The 21,559-nt window shown below is 46.0% G+C and overlaps 1 protein-coding gene across 4 annotated transcripts in view; it reads right to left on the bottom strand.

Moving 5' to 3' along the window:
- The window catches only part of ASAP1 (ArfGAP with SH3 domain, ankyrin repeat and PH domain 1), a 350,408-nt gene that overhangs the window by 32,218 nt on the left and 296,631 nt on the right, over positions 1–21,559 (bottom strand). For all 4 annotated transcript variants that reach the window (XM_079901274.1, XM_079901276.1, XM_079901277.1 and 1 more), the window contains 10 exons: positions 19,670–19,718; positions 16,498–16,661; positions 14,968–15,101; positions 13,106–13,197; positions 7,530–7,716; positions 7,200–7,285; positions 6,005–6,120; positions 5,784–5,851; positions 4,381–4,488; positions 1,244–1,472 (listed from right to left, as the gene is read on the bottom strand). In XM_079901274.1, the coding sequence (XP_079757400.1) occupies positions 1,244–1,472; positions 4,381–4,488; positions 5,784–5,851; positions 6,005–6,120; positions 7,200–7,285; positions 7,530–7,716; positions 13,106–13,197; positions 14,968–15,101; positions 16,498–16,661; positions 19,670–19,718 (1,233 nt within the window). The remainder of the gene's footprint in view (positions 1–1,243; positions 1,473–4,380; positions 4,489–5,783; positions 5,852–6,004; positions 6,121–7,199; positions 7,286–7,529; positions 7,717–13,105; positions 13,198–14,967; positions 15,102–16,497; positions 16,662–19,669; positions 19,719–21,559) is intronic.

Below are 21,559 nucleotides of genomic sequence, written 5' to 3'. Positions count from 1 at the left end.
GTGCGCCGTTGCTCTTCTGGTCACTGGTTATCTCTGATGAGTGCTGTTTATGACCGAGCCTCATTTTAACTTTCTCCACTATTTTATAATCTATGAGGCCATTGGGGTCTAAGAACACTGCTCCCATTTATAACACTATTTCAATGGAGAATAAGCTCTGAAAAAACACTGCTTTGAATAAAGCTCACATTCCCCAGAAAATAGCCCCAGTGTGATTCAAATAGGCACGGCATTGTGCACCGGGGCCCTCAAACCTGCGTGAGCACGAGCGAGCAGAGGACACGGGGAGGATCCTGCACTTGGATTTATGGCTGAGACCAGACCGGAAGCTACAGCTCCGGGTACCTCTCGAATACCCCCGGGAGGGGTGAGCCCTTAATGTTATCACTTCTGTGTCTCGACTCGTCCCCATATAGGTGGGAATACATGGACTTTCTGTGCAGGGCGTTCGGTGGATTCGGGGAACAGGATGCAGTCTTTGTGGACCGTCACCACCTGGCATGAGCCCCGTGGGGGCATGTGACAACACACGGCACAATGACCCTCCTCTGGTAAGATCCTGCCCCAGGTGGTATCTTGTGGAAAACCACTCGCCAGAGAGCACAGGAGTGTGGGTTCAGGTCACACAGGACCTGGGTAAGGATCCCAAACCCCCAAGAGCCCCAGGCCACTTACTCTAGAGCTCTGAACCAGGACCCTGTCTGCCTGGTGCCAGCAGCTGTCCTACCTTACCTTGTTCTGTGAGCGTGAAAAGAGAGGTGCTGGGCTTAGGGCCTCTCGTAAAGCAAAGGGCTTCGTAACTATTGCCTATCACTGTTACTACATTTTAGTGTAGAGGAAAGAAACTTCTCAAAGAAGAACTCAAATTCCACCCCATATTACACAGGAAAGAACGCTGGTTTGGGAGCCATGTGGACCCTGGATGGAACCTCAACTCCACCACTTACCGGCCGCATGACCTTTGAGCAAGTCATTCCACCTCAATTTTCTCATCTGTACAATGGGCGCAAAAGCACACACCTCACAGGATGGTTGTAAGGTTCACACAAGACAAGGCACGCGGAGTGCCCGTAACACTACTTCTCGGCTGTAACGTGGCAAATGGTGAGGTCCCTGTTTCAAGCTGCCCTGACATCACAGCCCACACTCTGCCACTCAAAGGCACCTCGAAATTCTTACGTCAAAGCTGGGTCAACTCCCAGCTCTGAAGATGGAGTCACAAAGCCCTTCCCACAGCCTGTACCTTTCCCGGCGTTTCTAGGAGGCAGCGGGGGTGCCTCCGCAGTCGGCGCTGTGGGTGAGTCTGTGCTTGTGGAGACAAAGATCTGGTTGGTGAAGGCGCCGTAGGAGAGCCGTTGTTTGTCCCGCGGAGTGCTGAAGCCCGGCAGTGACAGCTTGTCCTGCGGGGAGATGCTGGAGGAGTGGCAGAAGCTCTGAGGTCTGGGGGAGCGCTCTTTCTTGATGGGGCTCGGCTGGCAAATGAAATAACAGTGCGGTGGGTCAGCTGATAGTCAAGGATGACGCTTCAGGTGTCCGGAGGACTCTGCAGGGCACGCTCAGGGGGGGATCTGGGCTCCTGTGGCTCTCTGCGTTTCTGGGGGGTCGGCCACACAAAAGCCTAGGAGCCACGACACAGCACAAGGGAAACATCCAGAGAGTACACTTCTCACTCTCCTGTCATTACCAGGGTCCCACCAGGGACGTGCTGGTTAGGGAGCACTGTATTCAGAAGTAGAAGGTCACACAGATTTAACCTTGAATCCCCAAACACCTCCCCTGTGCAGGGCACGTTCACCAACAACTGAACAGTAGCTACTGCATTAACTTTTCCATCCCTGCTCAGCCCTTTAACGTCGAGGCTCTCCACACTCACCTCTCTCCTCATTTTACACCCTCTTAGGAAGGAACCTCATCTGCACCCACGGCCGTGACCGCCACCTAATGTTGATGACTCGGGCCTGTACGTCCAACCTCAACCTCTTGGATTCCAAACACTTTCAACCACCCATGACGGATCGCTGGCGTTTGCACTCGGCTCACAGCATCAGCACCCATGCAACTTCCCAAGTGGGAAGTCTCCCAACCTCAGTGGCATCGAGAGCCACCCAGTCCTGCACGGAGAGCTCAGAAGTGCCGCTCGGACCCACAACTCGTGCAGGCACTCACCAGCACCCCCTGGACCACTGGCCCCCTGAACAGCCCCTGCCTCAGTTTCTTTCAGCTCCAGCCCATTCTCCACGCTGCAGGCAGAGCTGGTAGGAAACCCTGTTCTCTGACAGCAAAGCTCTGCTGGCCTGTGCCTGCTTAGATGAAAGCCAAAGGGCTGAACCTGGCCTACCACCCCCTTACGCCCTTCCTGGTCTGGGCTGCCTGACACTCCAGGGGAGCCTCTTGCCTCTCCCCACCCAGTGCATGTGAAGGCACCTCACATCTCATCCCAAGCGGTCCTCTGATGTTCAGGCCCCATGATGACCACCGGCCTCCGCACATGCTGTTCTCCCTCCCCAGAAGGATGCACTCCTTCCTACTTCCCTGCCTGGCAAGCTCCTCACTACCCTTAGAAACCCATCTCCCACAGTGTTTCCTTGGTAAGGTCTTCACTGCTCGCCAAGGCTGAGGCAGCCGCCCTGTCCTCTGAACACTTCTAAGGAATTTCGCCAACTCTTACTATAATGGTTACCTTGACTGTGTCGCAATTGAGCTTCTCTTAAAATGGTGAATGCCATTAGGACCCCTCGGTAGGAGCACCTTTGACTACTCCTTACATCCTGCCTGGGAAAGAGGAACCAGTGGATCCACAGCTGATGAAAAATGCACGCAGGAACCTTCAGAGGTAGCAACCGACAAGGGATTAATCTCCAAAAATACACAAACCGCTCAGGCAGCTCAGTATCAAAAAATGAAACAACCCAATTAAAAAATGGGCAGGAGATCTAAATAGACATTTCTCTAAAGAAGACATACAGATTGCCAATAAACACATGAAAAGATGCTCAACATCACTAATCATTAGAGAAATCCAAATCAAAACTACGAGGTATCACCTCATACCGGTCAGAATGGCCATCATCAAAAAATCCACAAACACTAAATGCTGGAGAGGGTGTGGAGAAAAGGGAACCCTCCTACACTAATGTAAATTGGTACAGCCACTATGGAGAACAGTACGGAGTTTCCTTAGAAAACCTAAAATAGAACTACCATATGACCCAGCAATCCCACTACCGGGCATATACCCAGAGAAAACCGTAATTCAAAATGATACATGCACACCTCAATGTCTACTGCAGCACTATTTAGAACAGCCAGGTCATGGAAGCAACCTAAACGTTCACTGACAGAGGAATGGATAAATAAGATGTGGGACATATATACGATGGAATATTACTCAGCCATAAAAAAGAACAAAATAATGCCATTTGCAGCAACATGGATGGACCTAGAGATTATCACACTAAGTGAGTCAGACACAGAAAGACAAATATCATATGATATCACTTATATGTGGAATCTAAAAAAAGGGTACAAATGAACCTTCAGAGGTAATTCAGAGCTATCTATGATAAAGTCACACAGAACTGGGTTTAATCCCTGAGACTGTCTTTACTCGCTGTGAGACTTTAGATACACCACGTGATTTCCCTGTCAGTCTTCTCTGTAAAGTGGGACAATGACAACACCCCAATGGGCTTTTGATAGAGATGACCTGAGGTGACACGTGCTCGCTGCCACCTAGTTCATATTTAAACACTCAATCAGTGACAACTTGTTATTTATTAATTAGCTGTTTTGATGACTAATTTTACGTGTTGACTTGGCTAAGGCTATGGTGCACAGGTGACTGGTCAAACACCAGTCTAGATGTTGCTGTGAAGGTATTTTTTATATGTGGTTCACATTTAGGTTAGATTTTGAGTAACAGGGGTGGGCCTCATGCAGGCAGTCAAAGGGCTTAAGAGGAAAGACTAAGGATCCCCAAAGGAAGAAGGCTTTCTGCCTGAAAACTCAGGACTGCACCCTCAGCTCCTGTGGAGTCCCCAGCCTACTGGCCTGCCCTGGGGATTCTGGCCGGGCCCGCCCCAGGCATGTGAGCCAACTCCTTAAAATGAATTTCTCTCCATCTCTACACCACACACACACCCCACGCAACCCCACACACACCACCCACCCACCCACCCCTACTGGTTGTTTCTCTGGAGAACCCTGACCAATACAGCTATTAAGTGGCACTCAACAAGGATCAGAGACTAAACAAAGAAAATGGCCCTGGTGAATCAGGTCGTAAGACCAAAATCAATCTCACAAAGAATGGGTCTTATCTGTATAGTGGAGAAAACCTGGGAGAAGGGCTAAGGAATCAGAGGCACCACGTACACTCACTTTGTCATCCAGATCATCATCGCTTTCATCCATCTCCTCCTGTCGAAGATTCCACTCATATTCTACGTGGACATGTGGATTGAACTTTCCAGATTTAGCCTGGGAAAGCTGAAAGTAACAGCAGGTGTAACCGCTGTAATTTCATTGCCAGGCACCCGGACATTATATAAACACTGAGCAAATCCCACCTCATTCCTGGTTTCGGATTCATCACCAGTAGCTGCACTGCAGGCAAAACTCTGATTATACAAACGGGACTGCCACAGGACAGACTGAAGAGGAATTGCAAAGAATTACGGGTGGAGCCTTTTTAATTCTGGTAACGTGACTTCTCTCCAAAATTAAAAGCTTTCTCAATATTATTAAAATGAGCCTCAAAACTGCAAATTCCCGCTGGAAGGCAAAATCAGAGTCACTGAAGTGCGACAGGTAGGCCGGTAGGCCTTTAAACTCAGACAGTCCTGGTTCCACCCATGGCCCACTTTCTTAGTCATAAAATGGGGCAAGGGTAACTCCAACGTCCCTAAAGCATTCTTGTAAAAATAAAGACGTACAACTGCTGGGCCTGGGTGGGTACTTGGCACTCAGCAGGAACTCAAGGGAATGTAACTTATCTTTTCTATCTTATCCTTCCCTGTGGTTAAGAGAATCATGCTCTACGCAAAGGCCCAGAGGTATAAGCAAGAACTAGTGGGACTGGAGGTGAGTGTGTACACAGGATGCGGGGGAGGGGAGGGAGGGCACTGGACATTCTGAAAACCATTACACTCTGAACTTTGCTTGCCCAGTTTTTGGAACCGGCTTCCCAAGTAATTCTTTCCAAAAAAAATTATTTTTGTTTTTTGGCTGCACCACACGGCTTGCGGGATCTTAGTTCCCTGACCTTAGTTCCAGGGATTGAACCCAGGAACTGCAGAGTTCTACCCACTGGACCGCCAGGGAATTCCCCAAATAATTCTTTACTGTTAAGCTACAGAGAAAGACTACTGTCTGGCAAACAAAAAAAGCAGCACCTTGGGACTTCCCTGGTGGTCGAGTGGCTAAGACTCTGTGCTTCCAGTGCCGGGGGCTCAGGTTCGATCCCTGGTCAGGGAAGTAAGATCCTGCCCCCGCCTGCCGTGTGGCACGGCCAAAAAAAAAAAAAAAAAGCAGTTTGTCTGGTAATAAGACCTCTCAAATGCCTTTTAGCTGCTACACCAGAACTGTACTCAAAAGACATGGATGACAAATGTATCATTTTACCATTTTTTCAAATGTAGCCTGAGTGCTTATCTGGATTTCTTTAGCCAATGTTCAAAAAAAAAAAAAGAGAGAGAGAAAGAATCTGCTTCTCTCACTCCAGTCGTGTTTCAGAGAACACCCTTTCAGGGCAGTTGGGCTCACCCCTGTCCCACTCCGCTTACCAGATCTTCACACTGGGTGGCCTTCAGTCTCTTTGCTATGTCCAGGGCAGTCTCTCCAGCCTGGTTAGCTAAAACAGGTGGAATATAGTTGCATGATTATCTAAGATACATCTTGAAAAGGCAAAGAACAATACTCAGATGACAATGGAACAGGCATGTCTAGGTTTCAGCCAACTGAACGCTCTCACCGCAGTTATTAAGAGACGCTTGGCCACACTTACCGACATCCACGGTGGGCTTGCTCCTGAGAAGCAGCTTCAAACACTCAGGTTTACCATACATGCTACAGTAGTGCAGAGCCGTGTTCCCCAGGGCCGTCTGCTTATCCAGGTTCCCACTGAAAAATGAAAGCATCAGAAAAAAATGACTTGCTCTATAACTTAAAACTACAGATGAACCACTTTTTCCCATGCTAACAACTGAGTCAAATTTGCGACCTACTTCTTATAAGCAGGAAAGATGATGATGTTTCTAACATGACACTTCCATTTATAAGCAACATAATGACAATAACAGCCAGCATTTATTGAGTGCCTACTGTGTACGGGACAGACACACGTCTCCTACGTGTATTAGCTCATTTAGTCTTCACAACCACCTGATGGGGTAGGTATACTATAACCCTTATTTTTTAGATGAAAACAGAGAGGATGAAGTGCTTGTTTGCGAGATTATCGAGACACAGATGATGGAGCAGGGATTTGAACACAGGCAGTGTGTCTCTGGAGCCAATGGTCTTAACCACTACGCAGAACCACCTCTATGGAAGAGGCTGGGCGTTTGTACAATCTGGCTTGTGTCCAGGCACCGTATCGTATGTGAGTTCAAATCCCCTCACTATTTTAATCGCTCTCCTTTGGATGAGCTCTAGTTCCTCCTCCTAATCTGTAGCTTACAGAACTACCCAACAAAGAATCCAGCAAGTCTAAACCTGCTGTGTTCAGTATTACTCTCCTATTAGTATATCCTAAACTTGAATTAGCAATTGGGTCAGCCACACATACTGATCTCTTACCATGAACTTATAAACAATGAAAACTCACAGACCTGTTACCTTGTGCTGTTAAGTGTCCTCTCTTTCAACCTCCCTTAATGCAGCAGGTTTTGGACCCAGAGATAGGATTTTACATTTATCTAGGCCAAGGGTTGGCAAACTACAGCCCACAGGCCATATCTGGCCCCCTGCTTGTTTTTGTAAATACAGCTTTACTGGAACATGGCCATGCTCACTTGTTTACATACTGATTGTGGCAGTTTTCACACTATGATGACAATGCTGAATGGCTGTGACAGACACCTCATGGCCCGCAAAGCCTGTAACAGGGTCTGGCTCTTTGCTGAGCCCTGAGGTAGGCCGCCAATAGGGCTGGTTCACGTTAACTCACAAGGCATATCCAGAGAAAACAAAAACCGTACCAGTTTTGTACAAGGAAGTCAACCAAGTGGAGAGATGTCTGGTCTGCAGTTCGGACTGCAAGATGAAGGGCTGTCTCCCCGAGCTCCTGAAAGGAAAGGAGAAGTATAAATAGGGTGGTCAGAGGTCCTAGTTTGCCTAGACAGGCTTCGTTTAAGTCAGCTGCCCCAAAGTAATTATTAATAGCAGCCCCTTTCACTCTCAAATTGTCCGGATTCAGACACGATCACTTAATGTATAACAGTCTCATTCTGTGGTGTTACAATAAAACGTGTCATCTTTTAAACTGATTTCCCGCGTCCCTCTTCATCCTGATTTCAGTGAAGCTGTACCTGTCCGGGTTCCAGCAGCGGTTCCATTAGCTCTACCCCCTCTGCATAGACTTGAATTAGTGCAAGTAAATCCCCGGATTTGATGGCCTCAAGCAATTCGTTCAGTTTAGCTGACGAAGATGAACAGGTCTTCCGTGAAAATCTATGATCTACATACTTTGCAGTGATATATTCCTTCCGTACAGTCCTAAAATAGAGCAAAGCAAAATGAACTAAGACTTTATTTCCCAAGAGCTAAGAAAGATTTACATTTTCTGACAAACAGTTCTCTCCGAGAAGAGTCATTTTATGTTATTTATTTATTTATTTTTGGCTGCGTTGGGTCTTTGTTGCTGTGTGCGGGCTTTCTCTAGTTGTGGCGAGCAGGGGCTACTCTTCGTTGTGGTGCACGGGCTTCTCGTTGCAGTGGCTTCTCTTGCTGCGGAGCACGCGCTCTAGGCGTGCGGGCTTCACTAGTTGTGGCACGCGGGCTCAGCAGTTGTGGCTTGTGGGCGCTAGAGCACAGGCTCAGTAGTTGTGGTGCACGGGCTTAAGTTGCTCCGCAGCATGTGGGATCTTCCCGGACCAGGACTCGAACCCGTGTCCCCTGAACTGGCAGGCAGATTATTAACCACTGCGCCACCAGGGAAGTCCTAAGAAGAGTTATTTTAATTAAGATACACTTCCCTTCAACGTTCTAGCAAACAGGTTTAGACCAAGTTTATTCTAGCAAAGACAGAATGAAGACACTGACAGGAAACTGAGGCTCAGCACAGCTGTCGTTGAAGGTCCAGAAGGACACAGACGGCGGTCTTTCCTGCCGTGGATGACATGCCCAAAGCCCAAGTGGGCTTGGTGCATTTCTCCTTCTCTTCAGGACCTACCCCCTCTCCACTTCAGTTCAAGTGGTTCTGACCCCACCTCCCAGCTGCAGGGGTGAGCCTATGACCTTAGTGGCCTGATGGTCAACTTTGGGGAAAGGCTGAAATGGACGCTGGCTCAGAGGAAAGGAGAGACAAGAGTCAGGAGAGTGAGCTAAGGTCCAGATGATACTGTCTGACATCCTGGGTCCAGCTGTACCCGAACTCACCCGTTACATGAGCCAATTAATAAAAAGACAATGAATGGATTTTGGGTTCAAATCCTAGTCCTACAGCAAAGCAGCTGTGCAACGTTAGGTAAACTACTTAATCTTTATGACCTTCAGTATTTTTTTTTTTCATTTGAAATTGGGGACCATAACTCATTGGTATATTTTGAATTAAAGAATATACAGCCGCTAATAGGCGCTTTCCTCTTTCCAGGAGGGCTCTAATTCACGGGACACAAAATTTCTTGCTCAGAAATAGTCACTCCATGTGTGGTAGCTGTTACTGTTTCCCACATCCCACAGCCTGGAAACACTGTTTAAAATAGCGCTGATGCTTTTTTCTTTCATTCTGGGTTGGCAGCAGAGAGTTGGGCTGGTTGACGGTGGCACAGAGCCTTTGGTGAGTTGCAGATTCTGCTCCGGGAACCAAGATGGTACACTCAAGAGTGTCCTTTATGCTTAGGTCAGAGTCCTCCTAGAATGGCCATAACCTGATGAATTGGAAGACTTCCAGATACCTGAAAGGACGGCCTAAGCCTGGCTTCTGAGACTTGCTGTGTGTGACTTACATCAAGTTTGAAAGGCAGCTACTGTGTGGTGGATGGAACACCAGACTTAAGAACTAGATGGCTTAATGCAAGTCTGATACCACTTGCTACCTCCGTGACCCTGGGTAAATCAAGTTCTCGCTCTGCCTCAGTTTCCTCACCTGTGAAGTATTAGCAATCATACCTGCCTTACTTACTACCTTCCAGGTATGGAACAAAGAATGATGCACGGCTATGGGTTCACTTCTAAGCTTCCTTTCTACTCTTATCCAAGGCGGGTAGGGCTAGGATCCCTGGCAGGGAGGGAGACCTAAACTGCAGCGAGCTCTGCAGGCGGGCTCCTGTGGCTGGAAGCATCACGCAGATGCTACCTGATAATCCAGCAGAGAAGATGCAGAGGGCACTGAGGTATTGGCCCCAGGTCACCTAGAGGACCACCTCCAGCCCTGGCTCTGCAATTCTGTGGCTACAGCAAGTGTCTGAGCTCTCACTCGGCAGGATGTGTTTAACCCTTTCTGGGTACTCAGAGTTATCTCTATCTAGTCACATTTAGTCCCCCGGCAATGGAAGGCTTTCTGGCATGGGGCACTAGGGAGAGTGGGAAACAGACTTGTCTGAAAGTCTGGATGACAAGAGTTCTAGATGAAAGACAACTTTCTCCTTCTGTCCCCCACCAAACCCGGTCCTTCCTACCTACCCTGGCTCAGATAACGGTACTGGCCATTCACCTAGATGCTCAGGCCAAAAACCGTGGGCGTCATCTGGACAATTCCCTTAAACACCCCATATTTAAACTGATGAGCAACTCCCGGTGGTTCTCCCTTCAAAATACATTGAGAACTGAATCGAACTACTTTCCACCACCTCCGCCGCTACCACCTTAGTCCAATTTATCTTTATTTCTCAGTGGATCTGGTATAAATTTCTCTTCAGTCTGTCCCCACCACCCCCTATAGTCTGTCCTTCACTCATCAGCCACAGCTGGGTTTCTCAACCTCCGTCCTACTGACATTTTGCCTGGATAACCCTTTGTTACGACGGCAACCCCATGCTTTGTAGGCTGTTCGGCAGCATCCCGGGCTTCTATCCTCTGGATGCCAGCAGTACCTGCCCAAGTCACGATGTAATGTGTCCAGACACTGCCAAGTGTCCTCTGGGGGCAAAGCTGCCCCAGTTGAGCATCACTGAACCACAAGGATCCATTTAAAACATAACTTATCATGTCACTCCCTTTGTTTGACAACTTCTGATCACACTTAGAATAATAATATCCGAAACCATTCCACGACCTGCAGAACCCTCCGTGTCTGGCCCCATCTCTGTGGCATCTCCCAGCACTCTCCTGGCTCAGTGCCCTGCAGCCTCACCTGCCTTCTTGTTGTCACGTGAACACGCCAAGCCTGTTCCCCTTCAGGGCAGCAACACTTACTGTCCACCTGCCTGGCCTGCTCGCTCACACCTGTCCGTCATACCCTCTAGTTCTCAACTCAAATGTCGGGTCCTCAGATGCTCCCTGACCCCCTACACGTCAACCGCTCACCCTGTTATGTTTTCCTGCTGACACCAACTACCATGTGAACTTAGGTTATTTACTTTCTCATTCCCTGTGTTTTCCTCACCCCAGTGAGAATGTAAGCAGGACAGGAGCTGCCTTGTTCACTACTGACTGTATCTTCAGCACTTAAAAGTGTGCCTGGAACACAGAAGTTGCTTAATTAAATATGTGAGTGATTTAATCATGTTACAGGAGATTCACTCCATTCCTCTCGGTTGTGCCCAAATGAGAGAATAACAACAATAATGATGACAGCAGCAGTAAATACTCACTATATGCCCACAGCTGCTCTAAGCTCTTCTCATTAGTCCTCCCCACGCCCTAGGGGGTTGACACACTTTGCAGGTGAGGAAACTGAGGCTCAGACAGTCAAAGCTACTTGCCCAGGATCACAGGTTAGGAAGTGGATCCGAACTCCCGGAGTCTGGCAACAGCGGCTACGTTAGAGATTTGGAGAATCATGAGCTCTTTGAAGGGGCGGGCCTGACGGAGGCCACAGAGCTGACGGGGCGCAGCGCTGACGCTGTCTCCCACGTGAAAAGCAGGAAACAAAAACCCACGTTGTTATGAGATTTATCCTAAAGAAATGCCCTCGAGGTCTGGGTCGTGTAAACACTTCAAGAACACTGGTGTGGGCAAGACTGGGCCGTGTGTGCTCGAGCACTCACTGGTACCACATCTGTGAAGTAACCCACGGATCACATTTGTCTGCAGTTGTTTTATGATCAAACTAGCTTCGGAAAGCCCTAGTTCTCAGTGTAATTTGAGCTCATTAGCGTGAAAAAGACACCCAAGCAGTGTTTGTTCTAGGACGATGCTTGAAGGTTGCTGTTACGCCAGACGCTCCCCCAGATGAGCTTAGGATATTATATTCAATATAGGCCCCCAACATCCCTAACTTTTCTTCTGTGACACTTACCACGACTACGACTAAATGATTCACTGTTTAGTTTCTTGGTTAACACCTAGCTTCCTTGCTAGGCTCTAGGTGTCACGAACACAGGGTTTATATCTAGTTTGTGTTTTGACGTTTCCCCAGCATCTGACATAACGTGAGGCACAGACTAAACGTACAATATGCATTTGTCTAATTCAAGAAAAGACAAATGCCAAGAGGCCTCTGGGAGATCGAATTTTGAGATTTCAGGAGGAAGAAAACACGTTCCTCGAATGTGCCCCATAAGGTGCTTTGCCTTGAATAACCAACCACCCAGGAGAGGCTGCAAAACATTCAGGCTGGCGTCCACTTCACACAGGCTTCCCTGATCGCTCGAGTCGGAATTAGGTCTCTTTTCTCCTAGTTATCCACAGGATTTAAAAGTTTAAATTCAATGTAAACCTTTTTGAATATGCTTAAAGATTCACATGACTCAACAATAAAAATGATATCAGAAAGTGTTTACTGAGGGGGTCCTACGCCCACCCCGGAGGAAGCGCTTTTATTAGTTTCCTGGGTATCTGTCAGTGTTTCTTCAAGCAAACCCAAGTTTAAATAAATACATATGTTTATGTGTGTCCTTCACTGTCTAAATCTATTCGGTGTCTGAGTCCAGAAGATGAGTAGTGAGAGTTCGCAGGGAGGGATTAATCAGTAGAAGTACCCAAAATCTGGCTCCTGAGTTTGGACAGGGTGCCTGGGTCGGGGGTGCAGGGGCCTCTGTGCACTTGTTCCCACGCCCTCCACCCTTCCCTGCCCCAAAGGCAGCGTGCCGTGAACACTGCACTCACTGCACCTGATGTTTTCACTTGACAGTCATCCTGGAGATCATCCCAGATCAAGACAGAAGCAGCTTCCTATTCCTTTTTATATCTGCAAGGGGTTCCGCTGTGTGGTCATACCACAGAATATTTCATCCTGTATTTACAGGTAGACACTTGCTTTGTTCCTAATCCTTTTCCACTACAGAACAGGAAGAACTTCCCAGAAGTGCCGTTGCTGCGTCAGGGTAATAAATAAATCTATAATCGTGATGAAAATGGCTAATTTGTCCCTATGGATAGTGTACCATTTGTACTCCCACCAACAACACAGGAGAGGAGATGTCTGCTTCCCCACAGTCTGCCTGAGTGGGCTGTTAAGCGTTTGGCTTTTCGCCAATCTGACAGGAATCTCCCGTTGCTTTTGTATGTCTCTTATTTATCACAACATGTGAGGATTAAGAGATAATTGTCCTTACGAAGATTTATCCTCCACAGAGCAGCTGCAACTACCTAGGGAAAGGTGATGATGAAAATAATCGGGTCATTCCAGAAATATGTCTCAGACACTTTACTTTTCTCTGCTTTTTTCTCATAATGAAATTTCCTCTGGGGAAAAAAAATACTACAACCACTGAGAAGTTTTGGGGAGAGTAGAAGAACAATTATAGAACAATAAAGAATTCATTGTATTAGAAGTACTTACATATCACTTGAAGGGGTGGGTTTTGGTGAGGGGCTGGGTAAATTTGCTTCCATAATATCATTAAAACTACTGTTTCCTACATTCTTGGCCAGCTGTAACATAAACAAAACACAATATAGCAAACTCCTTACTACTAGTTTAAAAGTTTCCTATTGTTTGCTTTTGAGATTTCTGAATACGTATTTTCCCTCATTTGACTCAAAATACAAACTGCCCATCCACCTGGTCAACAGACAACTTACGGAGCACGTACTCTGCGCCAGGCACTGAACTTCTGAGCACCGGAAATACAGAGATGGGTAAACCATGTTCCCTGCTGTAGGAGCTAATGGACTAGTGGAACCATGGATAAGAAAACTAATCATTTTCACAAACATAATGTGATAAACGTTAGACTAGAATAGGATGTGGTCCTACACACACACACACACACACGCGCACACACTATATGAGATTAGACAGAGCAGATTCCAAATATGAATCTAGGTTAAATGCTTAATGGACAGCAATAGCTTTTCAATTACCATCACAACTCATTTCTAGATAAAGCAGATTTACTGTTATTGAACAGAAAAGGATGTAGGATTCCTTTATATTTGGGGTACCAATTAAGATGCTGCAGGATTCCTTTATATTTGGGGCACCAATTAAGATGCTGCAGGCGATTAATGAAGAGGCCCCAGGAACCATTTTGCTTCTGGGTTCAAGACCCTTCCAAGAAAATTTGTCCTGAAAGGCTTTTGGTCACTGAGATAATTTGGGGATTGATGTGAAGTTTAGGAAACACTCATGTGATCAGGTCTCTTGGATTTATCACATAGTTAAGTGTTTACGATGGACTGACACCATTTTCATACTAAAGAAGAACGTTTCAGGTATTAGGTCTGAGCCTTTTCTCGATGACCCTGAAGTGAACAGGGAGCCGTGTATCAGGAGGATACTTCCTAAATCAAGGGGCTCATGCAACACAAGACAGACCACCATTGCTTAATGGGTGCTCAGATGACAAAGGCTGCTGGCTGGGTGACTACCTGCCCTGACTCTGGGGTACTTTGCTCCCGGCAAGGCTAGTGATAAGCTAGGCGTTCAGATTTTTTGAGTCCCAGGCACACTCAGGTCCTGATCAAGAGCCTCCTGCGTGAGGAGAAGCCCTACTTTACTTCGAACCCTTTCACCCTTAGTAGAAGGACTCTCTCACAGGCACCAGCGTTCCAGTTATGCAAGACAGGACTGATGGCCACAAGGTATTATAGGAGATGCCGTAAGTAGGCCTTTCCTTCCTTCATTTGGTGAACTGTGGGACCAGTTTAACTCGGACCTGATGAGGGTCCCCTTTCCATATTATAAAGCTATACACCATAACGGCACACAGTTTCTTCCCTGACTACCTAAAGAAGTTGTGGGTTAAGGAGTGGTTGGTTTATGACAGTAGCTAACAGGCCACTCTCAATTCATGTGTACTTTTACAAACTTACAAACAGTAAAAATAGAGGAAAACTCTTTGGTCATTATCTTTAATAACATAAGCCACTAGATAAAGTGAACATGCGAGTTCAACATCTAACTCCCTTTACTGCTATGACAGTGAATCATATAAAAACTATTCCAAAAGAAGAAAAGCAGCTTTGAAAAAGCCTATCCTAGAAGAAAAGAGCCATTCAGTGGAGCTAATTATAGAAATGTATGATTCGCCAGTTCTTCAATCAGGAAGTAGAAACAGTCAATGTTACATACCACAAAATTTACATTTTAAATACCTATTTAAATTCACTAAATTCAGGAACTAGAATTCTTTGTACTCAGCAGAAACAAAAACCCCCAAAGCAATATACTAAATATATTCATGACAGGTCACTACTTACCAAGAGTTCAGAAGTTCCTAATTTGTCTAGTTCCAAAGACTGAATGCGGGAAATATGAACCCCCATTTCTCTATGGATGCCGGAACATTCTATGCAGGTCAAAATCCCCAAGTTGGTTGAAAGCCAGGTGGGTTCTGTGGAAAGGATTTTGAAGACAAGATATCTAATTTTTAGTGTGCCAACTACAGAGGAAGCTAAAACAGTAGTAAAATTTGTTAAAAACTATAAGGGAAAAATTCAAATGGAAGAAATGGATGCTTGCAGTTTAGCCTAGGGGCTGTTATAAAAACTAATAGCTTGTTAGAGAGCAAATTTTAAGACAAATTTTAAAACTATCCCTTCAATACTGAATTGAAAATAAAATTCAGTGCTTTATTTTTGTGAAAATGTGAGAAAGACTTTGCCCAGGAGGCCGAGGAAACATCCTGACAGTGATAGATTAAAGGCCTTCTAAGTACAGCTCACAAGGGACTGGGTTCTACAGCCATCGTTAACCTCCACGCTACAACCCAACTTAACCTGTCATCCTGGTTATGGCTTCTGCACAAGCACCTCTTGGTAATAAGACAGCTTTTTCTACAACCCCCAAGGGCCCCAGAGCAGAGCCTCCTCTGCCATTCCCTGACACTGTGTCAGTCACTATCACACACGTACACAAAAGCAGAAGATGTGAGACTTGCCTCTGAGGTGCTTATGGCCTGTTGTACACAGGAGCCCATCTGCACTAGTAAAACAATTAAAAAGGAGATCATAATGCTTAAGGATAGGTTTGCACGACATTCTGACCACTACTAGATGTGTGACCTCAGGCAAGTCAATCAACTTCTCTGATTCCCCCAGTTTTCTCGTCTGGGAAATGGGGATAATTTTAGTTATCTTGCTCAGAGAGAGTCTGTGAGGATTCAGTACGTAAAGACCAGCAAAACAAATATCACGATCCTTATTATAACGTAAGCATTTGATCAATGTTAGCTACTGTCAATACCTAAGTAACACAGATGCCATTTGAGAACAGAAATTTGGAGCAAGGGGACACCAGTGTGATACAGAGGCTGGGGAGGTTTTACTGAACGGAAGGTACCGCGTGCCAGCCAATGTCATATACGCCATTTCACTACGCCCTCATAACAGCTGAGGTTTGTTACCCCACCTTCAGGATGAGGAAACTGAAGATCAGAATAGGAAAGGGACTTAGTATGAGGTCGTCCAGGCTCTGAGAAGCGGGCGGGTGATTCCAAACCAGATGATGGACTCCGTGTCCAGTGCTCTCCCCTTACTGTCCATTTAACTGGACCTTACGGGAAAGGTGGCATTTTGGCAGGTGCCATTTAGGGAGAGCAGGTGAGAGCTTCCCAGGTAGAGCAAACGGCAGGAGTGAAAGCACTCAGAGGTGGGACAATTCACCCACCTCTAGGGCATACATGTGTCTGTGTCCACAAGGAGATTAAGGCATTTTAATAACCTGCTTATTTATATTCTACAGGAAGAGAAGGGATGTTTAACAAGCGGCTCAAGTCTGGGGGCAAATACCTGACGAGCCGCAGTCGCAGCAGACATCATTGCCTGGGAGCCGCTGGACGTCCTCAATGATGGCTTTCGTCAGGTCCTCCAGGCTGTTCTCCCCCGTGCTCTGCTCTCCACGGAAGGCCATGGTGAGGGCCTCTTCTTTGCTGTTCGTCAGCACTGATATCCACCTGTTGTCAGAAACAGGAGGAGGAGACATAAGAGCCTGGTTGGCCATTGCATTCTCCTTCCCCTGCAAAAGAATCTGTTTTCATGCAGAACTGGCAAAAGAGACCTCCCCATAGCAATACAAAGAATGGAAAACAACACACAGGAGAGAGCTAGCGAGATGAGAGGAACAGATGAGAGGGTATCAATGACCAAGGGCTTGCGTGAACACATAGGCGCCTGCGTTTCCACGGAGACAGAATATAAAGGGAACGTCAGAACGAAGAGGACTCAGAGTGGGACCAGCCTAGTGCAAGGATGAGAAAGAACAGGTGAGAAAGGAATAGGAGGCAGGAAAGGGAGTTTAGCAAAAGGCATTGTTTCCTGGGAGTCCATGTCAGCGGGGGCACTTAAAAGTGAAAGTGAAGGGGTATTTCATTTTCCATGAAGATGCATGCTTATGAAAAAGGTACATTAACAATGGAAACACATGATGTTTATTTTATGAAATGAAAAGTGCAGGCTATTAAAATATATGTACAGCATGACCACAATATGTACCCAACAAAATAACCCTTTGCTACTAATCTATGCGTAAAACAACCTAAATACCCAATAACAGGGGTTGATTAGCAAAGCCTGAAATAACCACAAAGTGGACTAGTTAACCAGGTATTGAAATTTAAGTTTCCAACTCATTTTTGGATGACTTTGGGGAAATGATCACAATATAATGTTTCGTGAAATAAAAAGGAAAAAAACTGTCATATGACATAATCTCAAATTTAAATGTATTTGTGAATTATATATTTTGTTTGGGGAAAAAAGGGATAGAAAGAAACTCACCAAAATACCGGTTGTCTCTGAGTGATTTTTTGTAGAAAAAAACAGATGGAACGCTTGACTCTATTTTTCTGTAATTGTTTGAATCTATAATGAGTTGTATTACTTTCAGGAATGAGGAACCAAAGCCAAATTAACTTTTTTAGAAGAAAATCAACAAAAAAATGAGAACAAACAGTGGTTTAGAAATGTTTTTCATTTCATTTGAATAAGTAATAGAGACAGCAATGAGGATTAAAAACCAAAGCAGAGTATTAATACCTGGAATAGGTGAACTGCAAGTCATACCTTTGACTCTAGGTGGCGCTCACCCTCACTGTTGTGAGGAAAAAGATCGCACAGCTTAGCTTTTCTGCTATGAAGCAGAAAACCCAACAACTGTTCAGGAATGGAGGGGATGGGGTGGGCATTTAATACCTTTTAAGTTAAATAATATTTTCTTCTATCATTAGTCTCAAGTTATAAACTAGAAATTGTTCTCTTAAAAACAAGTCAAGAATCTGGGTTCCACAGGGCAGATCACTGTGCACTTAACAGCAGCAGCCCTGATGATGCTGGAGTCTTCACTTGACTGCAGAAGCCTCTATTTTGCTTTCCTTCGGCATCCTGAGATTTTGGCTATCTGATATTACCAGTATCTACTATGTGCCACATACTTATAATTTCTGAAATATAATCCTCCAACAAGCCTCTGAGTTAGGGTTTAAAATGCTTTAAAGAAACAGAAGCCTAGAGAGATTCAGTGACTTGCCCAAGGCCCTAGAGTGGGACTGGTGTCAGACTGGGAAAAGGAAACAGTTCTGTTAACATCCTTTTTTCAGGGTTCCTTCTCTTACGCCACATTTGCCTCTTTATTTGAAAACTCCTGACAAAGAAATTAAAAACGTTTGCCATGATAATCTGAAAATACATATTTAAAGGACAATTCATTTTCTGGAGGAATAATTCAAATTTGGTGAAATGGCTACATTTCAAAAGGGTCAAGAATTAAAGCAACTATTTCTGACAATTCTTCAAAAAACTTTAAAATTATTTTAAAGTAACAGGCATACAAAAAAAGTATTAAGAAACAAAATAGTGCATAACGGTGTTTTAATACTTTAAAAGTCACTTTGAGTTTACAGGAGTAAAAACAAAAACAACGGGCACTGTATGAGAAGCTTTACACATTTGACCTCAAGTCTCAAAATCCTGCAAGCGAGGGCTAGAACCCATCTTACTGACAAGAAGGCCGAGGTGGGACGATCTTTTCAAGGTCACAAAGTCACTACCGGGCAGATTCTGGACTAGAGTCAAGTCTGCCTGCCTTTAAACACGCAGCTGCTCTTCTGTTGTACCTGCCTCCTTCCACAGTGCGATGAGAAAGGATTTCTCTGTTCAATTCACTGGACACTTTCACATGAGAAAACAACTCAATGAGGCAGTGAAAATTCCTCCCTGTAACTTGGAGGAAAATAAACATCTTTCCGTGCAGGATGCCAGGACGTCTTCATGAAAACCAAGTCCTCCCCCCCATCACTACCATCAGCACCCAGAGAGAAGGCAAAAGGTATGAATTACTTGAACACTGAATAAACCCCTCCCAAGTGCAGATGATGGGATTGGAAATGAAGAAGGCACAGCCCTTGTCCTCAAGAAGCTCTAGGTGGGCTTCCCTGGTGGCGCAGTGGTTGAGAGTCCCCCTGCCGATGCAGGGGACACGAGTTCGTGCCCTGGTCTGGGAGGATCCCACATGCCACGGAGCGGCTGGGCCCGTGAGCCATGGCTGCTGAGCCTGCGCGTCCGGAGCCTGTGCTCCGAAACGCGAGAGGCCACAGCAGCGAGAGGCCCGCGTACCGCAAAAAAAAAAAAAAAAAAAAAAAAAAAAAAAGATATAAAAAAAGAAGCTCTAGGTCTCCAGAGGGCTTGGGCTGAGCCAGGGGATCCAGAGGGGTGTGAAGTGGGTGTGGGGCAGGAGGGAGGGAGCAAAACCCCCAGGGTGGTGTGGCTTGAGCAGAACCTTGCAGGGGGCACCTGAGTTTACTGAGCACCCTAGACAGAGAGGAGAGACGCATGTGAAGGCCCAGAGGCGAGAAATAACCACCAGGATTCTCAGTAAAAAAAAAAAAGAAAACTTAAAGGTATACTGTACAGGACGGAGATGCTTTTTCAATGTAAGGCATCGTGCCGTTATTTCAGAACTACTTACGCTACATAATCCTGCTCATCTTCTGCCTGAAAGTGATACGTCCTATTATCTAAAATACAAAAAAAGAGAAAAAAGCAAAACCTTAGAAAGCAGAATACCTTAGGTATTAATGCAAATTTTGAAAGTTCCTGGGGGGTGGGGAACACATTAAAAGCAGGATTTTAATATAGTTTTATTTTTGCAACATTTTGTTTTAGCAGTTACACGATTCACTTTGTCAATATAATTCTTCCGAAGGGCAACAAGAATACAACAAAATAACTGTGAACACCACGTGAATGCCTAGCACTTCTTTTGAAAAACAAGTGGGAAGGGGGACGGGTCCCTACCTGGTCAAGTGGATCTCGGTGACAAATCGGAGAGTGCTACCTGCGAACTCAGTATTCTACTTTTCCTTTTCAGTTTGCCTCTCACTGGCTTTCCTTTTTAAAAAACTCCTTTCCAGAAATGATAAGTAACTCACAGGGCAGCCCTGACAAGCAGGCACATCGTGCCCCAGGCTCCCCTCTGGTTGAATCAGGCTGCAGGGAAGAAGGGCTCAAGCCTTGCTGGAGGATCATCCTCAAGCTGCGACTCAGGTAAGGAGAGGGCAGCTTAGCTTGGTTACTTTGGGCAGGTGTACATGAGGGAAGCTCTTCCTTAAAATGTGGGATCTGCTAGAATGTTTCTACATACTGAGGTCGAACTACCACTGACTTACCACCTTTACTTACGAGCCCGTCCCTCACTACGTGACTGGCTCCAGGGCAGGCCCCCCTCCCCATCTCCCTGAGAGAGAGGAACACGCCACAGGTGCTAGAGCCCAAGCGTCTCGGCTGAATCCCTGCTCACCACTGTGAGACCTTGTGTGAGTTGCTGCACCTCTCTGAGTCTCAGGTTTTTCTTCTGTGAAACGGGAAACCGACAGGGCTTTTGAGAGGTTTGCCCATGTTTATAAAGCACCTGGCACATATTAGACATTCAATAATTATTATTAATAACCTATGGATTCTCAAATCGAGGGGTTCTTAACTTTTGAAGTCACAGTATAATTCCAACTTTTCGTATTTCTTTCTCATCAGTAACCCAAGAAGTCTCACGGTCATAAAAATCATGGTGAATCTGAACTTCAGTAAGTGCTGTAGAATCCAGCTTAGACTCCACCCAGAGTCTCACAGCTGAGTCCATCTTTTGGGCTGGGACTGTTTGTTCCTTTCTCAGGACTACATCGGAAGGATTTCAAGGGACAGGAGAGTATTTCTGTGCTCTACACACACAGATCATAGGCTGTGGGTTGGCCTGTCCTGTGGGGCTCTATAGAGAACGATGAACACTGAAGGTCAGTGCTGGAGGATTTCAGAATATTTGTGAGTCACTTCATCGGCACTGCCATCCTCTTGCTTTACAAAGAGATGTCTCCTCAGCTACCGTGAACACCCATGGGACCAGTGAAAGCACAGGGAGCCAGACTGGAGGAAAACAGTCTCCCCTCACTCTGAAGACTGTGAGAATACAGGCCTTCAGTTGGGGGGTGGGTGGGTCACTGCGCAACCGCATCACAAGAGAAAAACACACTCTGACCCGTGGAATAAGACAGTGACAGAGCACGGTGTCATTGACTCATGAAGTCAGAAGGCAGTTCTGCTTGGAAGCAGGGAGATGTTTTTTTCCTTTCAGGGCTTGATTCTGCAACTGGGAAAATCAGCTGGACACACACAGTGGCACACCCGTGTCGTCAAGTCTATGTCTGCGCATCTCAACCACAGCTACACATTAGAATCACCCAGGGACTTCTTAAAAAACACCTACGTCTGGGTCTCACACCAAAGACTAATTCAGCAGATGTAGGAGAGAAATGAGAGTGTGCTTACAAAAATCCTTCCAGGGGGATAAAGCTGTGTACTTGTGGCC

This window comes from Stenella coeruleoalba (genome assembly GCF_951394435.1).
Source record: "Stenella coeruleoalba genome assembly, chromosome: 17".
In the NCBI taxonomy this organism is placed as follows: domain Eukaryota; kingdom Metazoa; phylum Chordata; class Mammalia; order Artiodactyla; family Delphinidae; genus Stenella; species Stenella coeruleoalba.
Note: the sequence above shows the minus strand (reverse complement) of the source record. Positions and strands in the feature narration are given on the sequence as shown.